Source organism: Lutra lutra, chromosome 6 (assembly GCF_902655055.1).
Source record: "Lutra lutra chromosome 6, mLutLut1.2, whole genome shotgun sequence".
Classification (NCBI taxonomy): domain Eukaryota; kingdom Metazoa; phylum Chordata; class Mammalia; order Carnivora; family Mustelidae; genus Lutra; species Lutra lutra.
The window spans coordinates 46,005,832-46,019,094 of NC_062283.1; the positions used below are offsets into that span (position 1 = coordinate 46,005,832).

The following is a 13,263-nucleotide window of genomic DNA, read 5'->3' on the forward strand; positions in this document are numbered from 1 at the left end:
CAGCATAATCTTTTCCAGTCCCGTCCATGTTGCTACAAAACTTGGGGATTCATCCTTTCTTTCTTTTTTTTTTTTTTTTTTTTTTTACAGCTTTATAAACATATATTTTTATCCCCAGGGGTACAGGTCTGCGAATCGCCAGGTTTACACACTTCACAACACTCACCATAGCACATACCCTCCCCGATATCCATAACCCCACCCCTCTCCCAACCCCCTCCCCCCATCAACCCTCAGTTTGTTTTGTGAGATTAAGAGTCACTTATGGTTTGTCTCCCTCCCAATCCCATCTTGTTTCATTTACTCTTCTCCTACCCCCTCAACCCCCCATGTTGCATCTCCTCTCCCTCATATCAGGGAGATCATATGATAGTTGTCTTTCTCCGATTGACTTATTTCGCTAAGCATGATACCCTCTAGTTCCATCCACGTCGTCGCAAATGGCAAGATTTCATTTCTTTTGATGGCTGCATAGTATTCCATTGTGTATATATACCACATCTTCTTTATCCATTCGTCTGTAGATGGACATCTAGGTTCTTTCCATAGTTTGGCTATTGTAGACATTGCTGCTATAAACATTCGGGTGCATGTGCCCCTTCGGATCACTATGTTTGTATCTTTAGGGTAAATACCCAGCAGTGCAATTGCAGGGTCATAGGGTAGTTCTATTTTCAACATTTTGAGGAACCTCCATGCTGTTTTCCAGAGTGGTTGCACCAGCTTGCATTCCCACCAACAGTGTAGGAGGGTTCCCCTTTCTCCGCATCCTCACCAGCATCTGTCATTTCCTGACTTGTTAATTTTAGCCATTCTGACTGGTGTGAGGTGATATCTCATGGTGGTTTTGATTTGTATTTCCCTGATGCCGAGTGATATGGAGCACTTTTTCATGTGTCTGTTGGCCATCTGGATGTCTTCTTGGCAGAAATGTCTGTTCATGTCCTCTGCCCATTTCTTGATTGGATTATTTGTTCTTTGGGTGTTGAGTTTGCTAAGTTCTTTATAGATTTTGGACACTAGCCCTTTATCTGATATGTCATTTGCAAATATCTTCTCCCATTCTGTCAGTTGTCTTTTGTTTTTTTTTACTGTTTCCTTTGCTGTGCAAAAGCTTTAGGAGTCCATCCCATTTACAATTGCACCCAAAACTATAAGATACCTAGGAATAAACCTAACCAAAGAGACTAAGAATCAATACTCAGAAAACTATAAAGTACTCATGAAAGAAATTGAGGAAGACACAAAGAAATGGAAAAATGTTCCATGCTCCTGGATTGGAAGAATAAATATTGTGAAAATGTCTATGCTACCTAAAGCAATCTACACATTTAATGCAATTCCTATCAAAGTACCATCCATTTTTTTCAAAGAAATGGAACAAATAATCCTAAAATTCATATGGAACCAGAAAAGACCTCGAATAGCCAAAGGAATATTGAAAAAGAAAGCCAAAGTTGGTGGCATCACAATTCTGGACTTCAAGCTCTATTACAAAGCTGTCATCATCAAGACAGCATGGTACTGGCACAAAAACAGACACATAGATCAATGGAACAGAATAGAGAGCCCAGAAATGGACCCTCAACTCTATGGTCAACTCATCTTCGACAAAGCAGGAAAGAATGTCCAATGGAACAAAGACAGCCTCTTCAATAAATGGTGTTGGGAAAATTGGACAGCCACATGCACAAAAATGAAATTGGATCATTTCCTTACACCACACACGAAAATAGACTCAAAATGGATGAAGGATCTCAATGTGAGAAAGGAATCCATCAAAATCCTCGAGGAGAACACAGGCAGCAACCTCTTCGACGTCAGCCGCAGCAACATCTTCCTAGGAACATCACCAAAGGCAAGGGAAGCAAGGGCAAAAATGAACTTTTGGGATTTTATCAAGATTCCCTAAGTTTAAACTTACATCAATAGAGAGTTTATTGTTACACCATGGGGTCATCCTATACGTACCAAATTAATATTTTTAAATATGCTTCATCAGTCATGTCATTCCCCATGTCTGTCACTTAGAAGCTGAACTACCTTGGGGCACCTGGCTGGCTCCGTCAGTAGAGCATGTGGCTTTTGATCTTGGAGTTGTGAGTTCAAGCCCCACATTGGATATAGAGATTACTTAAAAATTTGAAAAAAAAAAAATTTTTTTTTTTTAAAGCTGAACTATTGGGCGCCTGGGTGGCTCAGTGGGTTAAGCCTCTGCCTTCGGCTTAGGTCATGATCTCAGGGTCCTGGGATCGAGTCCCACATCAGGCTCTCTGCTCAGCAGGGAGCCTGCTTCCCGCTCTCTCTCTCTCTCTGCCTGCCTCTCTGCCTACTTGTGATCTCTGTCTGTCAAATAAATAAATAAATTCTTTAAAAAAAAAAAAAAGCTGAACTATCTCAGCCTGTTAGCCAAAGCCCTTGAACTCAAAGCTCCTTTTCCAGCCTAATCTCTATTGCCCTTCCCTCTGGAGGCACTCATTCATGTAGGCAAATTTCACTTCAGAAGTCTTCCCTGAATTCACTAAAATTGCTTAGATGTCCTTCCCAAGGTCTCCCACAGTATTCATCTTAGCACTTGTTACATTGTATTTAAATCGTCTGTTTACGGAGTGCCCGGGTGATGCATTCAGTTAAACATGCTTTGGCTCAGGTCATGATCCCAGGATCCTGGAATCAAGTCCTGAACCAGGCTCCTCGCTTGGCAGGAAGTCTGCTTCTCCCTCTGCTGCTGTAGCTCCCCCTGCTTGTGCTTTCTTGCTCTCTTTCTGTCAAATAAATAAATAAAATATTTAAATTATCTACTAATTAATCTAATCCTCTCAGAAAGTGCAAGTCCATGAGGCCAAGGATGGGGCCCTTAAGAATTATGGAATGTTCAGTGCTAAGGTCAGCGGCAGACACTTAGCTTGCAGAAAATAAAATAAATAAAATAGTACCAAATATTATTTAAATGAATGAATATATACCTCTCTTTGGGGTTTTTTTTTTTCTGCTTTTTCCACTCTATGGACACACCACCTCACACACACACCTCTCCAAAACCTATTTTTCCTCAAGGTAAGTAGTAAATATGTGAAAGGAAGAAATGTCAATGAATTAACTTCAAGGCTTAGAAAAATACTGTCATCCAAAGTGGAAAATAAAGAATAAAGATTTGAGACTTTTTATTATTTACCTTTTACAGAGTGTAAAGAAGCCAGGGAAGGAACAAAAAGAAAAATTTTATCTTACATAAAATCATTATGATGAAAATATCTCTTGAGAGGTGCCTGGGTGGCTCAGTCATTAAGTACCTGCCTTTGGCTTAGGTCATTATTCCAGGGTGGAGCCTGGGATGGAGCCCCCACACCGGGCTCCCTGCTCAGCAGAGACCCTGCTTCTCCCTCTCCTACTCCCCCTGCTTGTGTTCCCTCTCTCACTGTGCTTCTCTCTGTTAAATAAATAAATAAAATCTTAAAAAAAGAAAAAAAATCTCTTAAAATATAATGTAAGAGGGGCGCCTGGGTGGTTCAGTCAGTTAAGTATCTGCCTTCAGCTCAGGTCATGATCCCAGGGTCCTGGGATTGAGCCCCGCATTAGGCTTTCTGCTCAGCAGACAGCCTGCTTCTCCCTCTCCCTCTCTTTGCTGCTCTACCTACTTGTGCTCTCTCTGTCTCTCTCTCTCTCTCTGTGTCAAATAAGTAAATAAAATCTTTAAAATATATATATGTGTATATATACATATACACATATAAATAATGTAAGGAAGTGGTATATTGGATTTAAATATAATTTTTTAAATCTTCAAACATAGAGCTAATTGCTTCAGACCTAAAAATTCTGAGAACTAGAAGAGCATTTATTTTATTTAAGATTTATTTTTCAAATAAGTTTATAACATTTGCATTATATTATGCTTAGTGTGATTTAAGGTTTATTTGATATAAAAATAAATATTTTACCATTGTCATGTCTGTCTATAAAGCAACAAGATTTTGTTCTTAGCTTTTTTCCAAGTTGATAAAAAATGACCCACTAGATGGCGCAATCATCATTAAAAAGTAATGATATTATTTTGTTTTTATATAAAAATTCTTATACCTTTATTTCTTTTATGAAATTGGTAGGATAGTCTATTTTTGGTTTGAGTTTTTATTTTAGAATTTATTAAACAGGAACTCTGTCAATTTGAACAGGAGGAAAAAAAGCAGATTTTTTTTTTTTTAAATAACATTTACAAGAAAACAACCAAAAAGGCATATAGTGCCTATCATGTCTTCCCTATGTCCGAAAGCAGTTGGAAAGGCATCTTGTGCTAGCCCCGGAAGACTCTACACGCACTTTACATTCCTGAATTCTAAATTCCGTTGTACAAAATGCCACTTGAAACATGTGTCAAAACCATCCAACCAAAGCAGTTTTTTCAAATCTGAAGGTTTATAGGTACATTTAGAAGGTTGCACACAGTAGGATGCCTGTGCTGACCTAGTTCCCCGTGGGAGGACAGCAGCACACCCCAACGTGAGGCATCCCTGCACAGGCCACCCAGCGCAGGGGCCTTCCCTAGGAAGGCCGGAAGAGAGGACTGTGAGCCAGAAGACCATCTATTTTTGTAGAAAATGTCCTTACATATTTCATGACCTTTGTGCTCTTCAAACAGTAACTCAAATCAATATGTAATTTTATAGCAGATTAAATCTGTATTTTGTTTCTCTCCATTCTGGAGAACCTTATGCAACTTTTCAAATATTTTTTTGCACAAATGTTAACTTAGATACAATAATCAGATAATTTTTTTTTTCAATCAGGACTGAGCTAACCACTCTATTTAATGAAATGGCAATATCCTCAGAAACTGTCGTTTGCTTTTTTTACTACTCTGTGTATGTGCCTAGGTCTCTGAGTTCCAAAGAGCTGAGAATTGTTGTTTTGAATACCCCCCAGCACCAACATCACAGCGCATTGATGAACATGTGGCGGTAATGTTCACTTTTTTCCCGGAGTTATTCCCCCTGCTGGTTTTTGGATCTGACAGCACTTCTCTGTGCCACTCAATGGGTTCCTCGGCATATGGAGCCCATGGTGCTTTATTCCAGCATATCTCACCTCTGCCGAGGCCAGAGCTCACTCCTTACACATCTTCTGCCTATCCTTTATGACCTATGACAGTGCTGTGCTGTGCACACAGTAAATACTGAAAAAAAATTTGTTGATAAAATGAATTTTGGTGAAGCATAAATGTGATTAGACTGCCAAATAATATAGGAAAATATAGGAGTTTGAAATGAATATGTTCTTGGTAAATATGTATAGGCAGACACGAAGTCATTTTATCTTAAGAAATAATTATTGGGGGCACCTGGGTGACTCGGTTGTTAAGCATCTGCCTTTGACTCAGGTCATGATCCCAGGATCCTAGGATCAAGCCCCGCATCTCCCTGCTCAGCGGGAAGCCTGCTTCTCCCTCCCCCACTCCCCCTGCTTGTATTCCCTCTCTCGCTGTCTCTTTGTCTGTCAAATAAATAAATAAGATCTTTAAAAAAAAAAAGAAAGAAAGAAAGAAAATAATTGGATCAATAAAAAAGAAGTCTATAAAATATTTCATATTTTTTAGTATATACACATCTATTATTTCAGGAGCATTCTCATTCATTGATGATGAGAATGTAAATTGGTACAATTATTATGGGGGCAGGTTGGAATATGTGTTCAAAGCCTAGAAGTCATGATGATATTTAAATTTATCCAAAGGAAATAATCAAGATGTGCACAAAGATTTAACTATAAGAGTTTATCACTGTTATTTATAGATAGTAAAAAATTAAAAACATAATATCTCACAAGTGACTATAAGAATAAAGTATATTTTATGAACTCATGAAATAACATTCAACCACTCAATGTGAGGTTGTGGAGAAGTTAATGAATATGGAATAAGGAGTTCTGTTTGTGGAACTATGGGGTATTACACATCTTAAATGACCCTTACAAATGAAAATGTTGAAATCCAAATAAAATTATGAAGCATATACATTCAGAACACTGTTACCTGAAGTGAAAACAATACATCTATAGATTCCAAATGAAATGAAAGCCAGACTCTAGAAAGTAAGCATCAAAGTTGGCTTTTGCCTTGAGTTCCTGCTAAAAGGTGAATCATGTCTGAACTTACCTTTGAGGGCTGCACAGTTTATAGTGGACCTGCTTTAAAGGCTAAGGATGCCTGAGGTAGGGGATCTAATAGCAAACTCCTCACAGGCCAAGCCACACGGTCAATGTAAGAACAAAAGAAAAATGAGCCTTGTTTTAGACAAGGAAAATTTGCCTGTCTTGAACTTGGGATTAGTTTGAAGGGAAAGATGTACAAGAGCAAAGAGCTAAGAATAACCAAGACAGTCCTGAACAGAAACACAAGAGAGCAGAGCTTGCCTTTCTAATTATCAAGACCTGTTAGAAAAGCAGGAGAAATTAAGACAGTGTGATATTGGTGCAAGGTTAGACAGATGGACTGAAGGGGGGCGCCTGGGTGGCTCAGTGGGTTAAAGCCTCTGCCTTCAGCTCAGGTCATGATCCCAGAGTCCTGGGATCGAGCCCCTCATAGGGCTCTCTGCTCAGCAGGGAGCCTGCTTCCTCCTCTCTCTCTGACTGCCTCTCTGCCTACTTGTGATCTCTGTCTATCAAGTAAATTTTTAAAAAATTTTAAGGAAAGCAGATGGACTGAAGGAATAGGATGGAGAGGCGCAGGACAGGGCACACATGGGCAGAGCTCATGAGTGGAAAAGGATGAACTCATCAGAGAAGAAAACTAAAACTATTGGTCATCCATGTGAAAAACTGTAATTGGATCTCTAACCCCACCTCAAACACAAAAAATAATTTCCGATGTATTAAGACTTAAATGTAAAAGATAAAAATAGTAGTTTGAGGAGACAACATAAAATAATAATTTTCTGACCTCAAAGTAGGGAAAGCTTTCTTAAATAAGTCATTAAGAAATGCAAGCCATAAAAGAAAACATTAAAATTTCAACTACACAAAAGATAGGAACTTCTGTTCATCAGGTTATGCAGTATTGACAATGAATGCAGCGGCTACGTGCGTCAGCATGGGTGAATCCCAAACACATAATCCTGAAGGAAAGGCAGTAATATCACTACATTTATATAATGTTTTAAGAAAAGGAAAACTGAAAACCCTGATTTCTTCTAGGAGTTTTACAGTTTCAGGTCTTACATTTAATTCTTCAATCCGGTTTTAGTTAATTTTTTTAAGTGGTTAAAATAGGAGTCTAGTTTCATTCTTTAACATGTAAATATCCAATTTACCAGTGCTTTTAATGTTAAAATTTGCTTAGAGGAAGTAGTGGAAAGATACTTGCCAAGTGCTCAAAAAATGTCAGCCTTCCTGTGATCGGAAGTTACAGGTGATTTTGATTTTCTCCTTTGGGTTTAATCCCAATTTTATGAAGGTCTTACCTGTTGTTTCTATAAAATCATAAAGGTTGTTAAATATGTTTGTAGAAAGAGTGTTCATCGTCCTTACTTTCCCCTCCATGTGGCATATAATGGGCCACATGTTGATACTGACATATATTGTCACGTCCTGGGTGATCCACTAGTGTAGACTGCATGAGCTGCCTTTAATCGTCAGAGACTGTGAGGATTCTTCCAGCCTAAAGAAAAAAGAAAAAAAAAAAAGAAAACGGAAGATATTTCTGTTTTCTACCTGTCTTATCTTGACTTGCTCATTTTGGGAATTATACTGTAAGTGATTTTTCAACAATTCCAGCAGCGCTGTTAATGTCATCTGTGTTTACAGCTTGCCATTAAGTAAAAGCCATTGTAATGAGCTGAGGAGAAGTCAGTTTGACCCCAGATTCATGGATCTATTTATAAAGTAAATTTACTTTTGTTTCTCGCTGTCATTTTAAACCTGCTTAGGAGTCATCCCTTTCTTGGAGCTGAACTAAAACATGGGAGATCCATTGAATTTTCTGCTCCAGCTTAGCTAATAGACACTTTAATTTGCAAATACACTCTCCATTCAATCATTCAAAGGGCTCACTTCAAAATACTAACAACACTTCACTGTCCGTGACTGTTGGCTTAAAGTCAGCCAGGGCTTACCACATGAACAAAAGGTCTCCAAAAGAGGTGTGATCTGCTACTGCTGTCTTTTCCCAGTCTGGTGGTTTCTGACTCGGTGCCATACACCACATCCTGGAATGGACTTCCTTGACTTGCACCATTGTCTAATGGTTTAGTGTTTCCCTAGGCCTGGCAGGGATGAAAAGTAACCCTTTTCTCTCATGTGCCCCTGGTATGTAAGGTTTCCAGATTTTTTTGGCAGTGGGGGAAATACAGGACACCCAGATAAATTTGAATTCCAGACAGACAACAGATAATTTTTAGTATATCTCAAATGTTGCTTATCTGAAATTCAAACATTGCATGGGACATACTGAAAAATTTTTCATTGTCTATCTGACATTCAAACTTAATTCCTTACATTTTATCTGGCATCTCTACATTTAGTGGGTCGGTCCATCACTCTCCTGTGTGGCTCCCCCCAATATCACTCTCTAAATCCAGACACAGTCTGTTTTGAAAACAGCATGTCCTCTTTATCTCTCAGATTCTGCCCTGGTCATTTACTAACTGCCTCTCACTGCTGAGGTTTCTTCAGCTACCAAGATACCCTCTGGGCAAAATCCCTTTTGTATGTCTGCAAGCTGATCCTAACTCAAAGGGCCACAACCCATCCCTGGTATTCACTGCCATTTGCCTCATCTCTGGAGGGGCAATTTTCCTTCTCCAGCCCCAGGAGCTGGATCTATGTGTTCACCAAGGTGAGGGAACATATATCAAGCTGAATTTCTTTCTGTAGGCTCAAGTTTAGGAGGCAGAGACTTTGTTAACAGCCTCTCCCTTGGTGTTGATGTCAGGCAGGGAGAGGGTCTTACCATGCTGTTTTGTCCAAAGAAATGATTCTCTCAAGTCTCCTTCAATTTCCATGTGCTGAACTTTTTAAAAAATTTTTTTTTTATGTGGAGTCCAGTAATCCTATAATCAGTTATTGGCTCTTTCTTTTGACAGTTTGGCTCTTAGTAGTTTGAATCACAATTTGCTTTGATGTACAGAATCTTTTCTATCTTGGAACCTTGGTCAAAACTGCCAACTTAACATCAGCAAGTTTATACCCATCTCTGTTCAAGTGTTCAAGCCATGTGACCTTCTTTCTCAACCTACAGCTGTGATTGTCCCCTTGGGTGGAAAGGAGAATTCTGCACAGAGACCATTTCCACCTGTGACCCTGAACATGACCCTCCACACAACTGTAGCAAAGGGGCAACTTGTGTTTCACTGCCCCATGGATACACCTGTTACTGTCCTCTGGGAACCACTGGAATCTACTGTGAACAAGGTAAGGCAGAATTTCAACTCTTGATTGTTCACAAATTAAGTCATTTCCTTCTGGAAAAGTAAAATGAAAAATATATAATAATCCTCAATTGCATAAGATCTGGATTTCCTCCACATTACAAGCACACTGCAGGGTGAGAGGGAGTGGGTGGAAGAGTGTTGTTCCAGCCATCATAAATACAGATGAACCAAAGTCATTTCTCTGCTGTGCTCCTTGTAGCCTAATAGAATAAACTCATCTTCATAGACCACCACTGGGCTAACACCCGCAGGAGAAGGAATGTGGTTCTCTACTGCCTATCATCCCCAAACTGCAAGCGAGAATTCATGCTACATTTATGCTTTAATCCCCTACTATAACTTCCCTGACCACCTTTCCCTATCCCTACCCTTATAGGCAAGATTGATAGAGTGTTAATAAAACACTGCCATCTTCACACCGTTTCTCAATCACACCACAAGCCACTGCTAAAGCTCTAGGAACCCTCGGGCAAGAGAACCCCTAAGGTGAACAGTGATCACAAACACAAGGTCTAAATGGGGACATTGTCAAATGAGTCTATGGATAAAATCAGGAAAGCGTATGCTGTTGAATGTCTCAAGTTCTGCATCTTCCAAAAATCAATGCTTCATATTTAATTTTGTTGTATTTAGTGTAGTTCTAAATATCACGGTAAGTTTTGTGTAAAAGAAGACCTCTGGGGGCGCCTGAGTGGCTCAGTGGGTTAAGCCGCTGCCTTCGGCTCAGGTCATGATCTCAGGGTCCTGGGATGGAGCCCCACATCGGGCTCTCTGCTCAGCGGGGAGCCTGCTTCCTCCTCTCTCTCTGCCTGCCTCTCTGCCTGCTTGTGATCTCTCTCTGTCAAATAAATAAATAAAATCTTTTAAAAAAAAAAAAAAGAAGAAGAAGACCTCTGTAACACCATGCTCAGAGTCCTAAAAATTCAGTTGTGTAACAGACACAGTTGTGTTACGCTAAGGCTAATAGACAGGCCTGAGTGAACCTGCCCAGCCAGTCAAGCATCCAGTGGCACAATCCGAGTGGGTCCTGCTCCTACTTCAGTTTGCTGCCACCTGCTGGCTGCTGTCTTTTCCAGTTTAAGTATGGGTCAGGATGATCCTGGGTCTTGTGGCTGGCTGGGACTTCAGGTCAGTGTGTCAGGGAGTCCAAGAAACTCATGGTTAAGGAATCTCAAGAAATTTAGCCAGAAAATAGGGGGTCATGGAGTTTTATCTGCTATCTCCTGGCTTCCTGAGACTAGATGATCTACTATTTACTCTCTCCCACCTCAGCCACCACCTGGAAGATAAAGCTTTAGCTTCTACTTCTGCTACAGAGGAACAGAGGCTGGTGTAGAAGGAGTAGAGGAGCCAATCACCAACTGGGTTAGATACACCTTAACGTAATTTGCAGGGATTATTGTTATATTCATATGTGTGGTAAGAACAAACTTAATGTCTCTCAGATCACTTTATCAAATACACTAATGCAAACATTTCCTTTATCCTATATCTTTGAGACTCTATGTATGTTTAATTCTCCTCCAAAAGTCAAAAGTGTTGATAAATGAAAGACATTGGAGTTTTAAAAGACTAGTGATTTAGTGACATTGTTTTAAAATGTTAGTGATGGGGTGCCTGGGTGGCTTAGTGGGTTAAAGCCTCTGCCTTCGGCTCAGGTCATGATCTCAGAGTCCTGGGATCGAGCCCCACATCCGGCTCTCTGCTCAGCAGGGAGCCTGCTTCCTCCTCTCTCTCTGCCTGCCTCTCTGCCTACTTGTAATCTCTGTCTGTCAAATAAATAAATAAAATCTTTAAAAAAAATAAATAAAATGCTAGTGATTTAGACATTTAGACGTTGTTTTAAAATACTAGTGATTTAGACATTGGAGTTTTAAAATACTAGTGATTTAGTGACAGAAATTTTAATCATGTCATAAGGTGTGACTATGAAATAATGAGATGGAACTTTGTGCCTGGCTTATTAAGGAAATCAGTCTTTTTCATAATGACTTTAGAGACAGATCTTGATCTTAAAAAAATGTCAGTTCTTAGTTCCTGGAATGTGCCACACTCCATCCTGGAATGGGGATTTTTCCTCATACTCTTTCCTCTGCCTATAATGTCCTCATCTTCCCCTCTGCACTCAGCTAACACTTATTAATCCTTCAGGTTTTAACTCAGACCATGCTTCTTTAGGGAAGCCTTCCTGGGTTCTCTGACAGAGAGATGAGGGCTGTCACTGTGCCTGTTTTTGTTTATTGTTGTTGAATCTCTATCACCCACCATATTGTGCAGAGCAAAAAAATATCTGGTGTATACATTTCAAGTTACTGGTTCTAAAATAATAAAAACTGATTGTAATAGTTTTCAAGAAATAGTTCTTGACGGTAATGAACGACGAAGTACTCAAAATTTTACTAAGATAGTGTACCTCCCCAAAAGATAGCTATTAGAAACTGAAAGAAATAACAGGATAATCTGACATCAGAGCTAGTTACTGTAACAACAGGGCAAGCTAGGTTTTTGGAGCTTAAAAGCTCAAATGATGAAAACCTGGGGGATTAACCCAGAGTTTGTCTGGATTTGTGTTTGTGTGTATATAAATAAATGATACTGGTATGTATATAAATAGATTAGGGAGAGGGCAAATAGAGATGATAGGTAGGTAGATAGAAAATGACAGATAAATAGTGACAGCAATAAAATTATTTCATAGAGTCTAAAAAGTATGAAAAAAGCTGCCAGAAAACTTGTGTCATCCTCACAGAATTCTGAACAGTAAGTTAATAACAATATATCCTGCTATGCTATAATAGGAGTTTGGTTCATTTTAAAAAATAAGTCATAAATAATCGTATCATAGATACTATTGTTTCTATGGGATAAATTATTATGTGGGGAAGAGACTATAGGTTTTAGATTCCCAATTGAAAGTTATTTTCTATAATAATTTTTATACTAAAGTTGATTTTAAGGACTGTTAACCATGTTTGTGGTGAAGTAGAAATAATGAAGAGTTTGATCCTAAATGACAGAAACTTTAAGTCTAATTTTAAGTCTGCTTTTTTAAATCTCCAGTGATCCATTGACTTTGCAATTTTTCAACATAGTAGTTCATAGTTCCATAGAACTAAAAGTCAATTTAAGAAACAAAATAGAGAGCAGATAGCACCCGGGCCTCTGAAACCAGACCACAGTGCACCCTTGTGTCTTGCCAATGGTTACATTTTTCTTATTCCCAAACAGCTTGTTCCCAGTTGCATCATAAGCAGTACTGTCGATGATGCATCATAATTTCTACTCAGTTATGGGCACCTACAATGCAGAAGAACTGCCTGGGGTTCAGTTCACCTTTATTGTACTTATAAACTGGTATAAAAATTATCAATGAATTCATTACCAGCATCCTTAACTCACAAATGCCTAACTAATAAGTCCTCTTTTCCCTTCTTCTTTCTTACTTCCTCATTCCAAGAAACCTTAAGTCTTAGAGGGAAGATTAATTTAACAGTACATGGAACCCCTGACTTACAGCTTTCACACTTACCTAGCTTAATGACCATCTTTATTGTAAAGAAGCCCCACCCCCAATAAGAATCAAAACTGATGTTTATAATCTCTGAATGACAAGAACAAGATGCAATTGATTGGCAAACCTGATGACGCTAGAGAGGGGAAGGGATGGTGAAAGGGTGTCCCTTGCCTCAAAATACAGTCAAGTACTGGTAACCTTTGTTCTTTTCTCCTTCCCTTAGAGTACTGCTTATAGGAGGGAGTATTCACTAATGTATTAAGATTCTTTAGTGGTTCCAGACCAAGTGCTGGGAATAAGAAGACAAACATGAGAAGACAGACAGCT

At 39.1% G+C, this 13,263-nt stretch overlaps 1 protein-coding gene across 1 annotated transcript in view; it reads left to right on the plus strand.

Annotated features, from left to right (window-relative positions):
• EYS (eyes shut homolog) overlaps positions 1-13,263 on the plus strand; it is a 1,828,849-nt gene that overhangs the window by 1,797,107 nt on the left and 18,479 nt on the right. Inside the window, 1 exon segment of the mRNA XM_047734324.1 lies at positions 9,230-9,402. Within this exon segment, the coding sequence (XP_047590280.1) occupies positions 9,230-9,402 (173 nt within the window).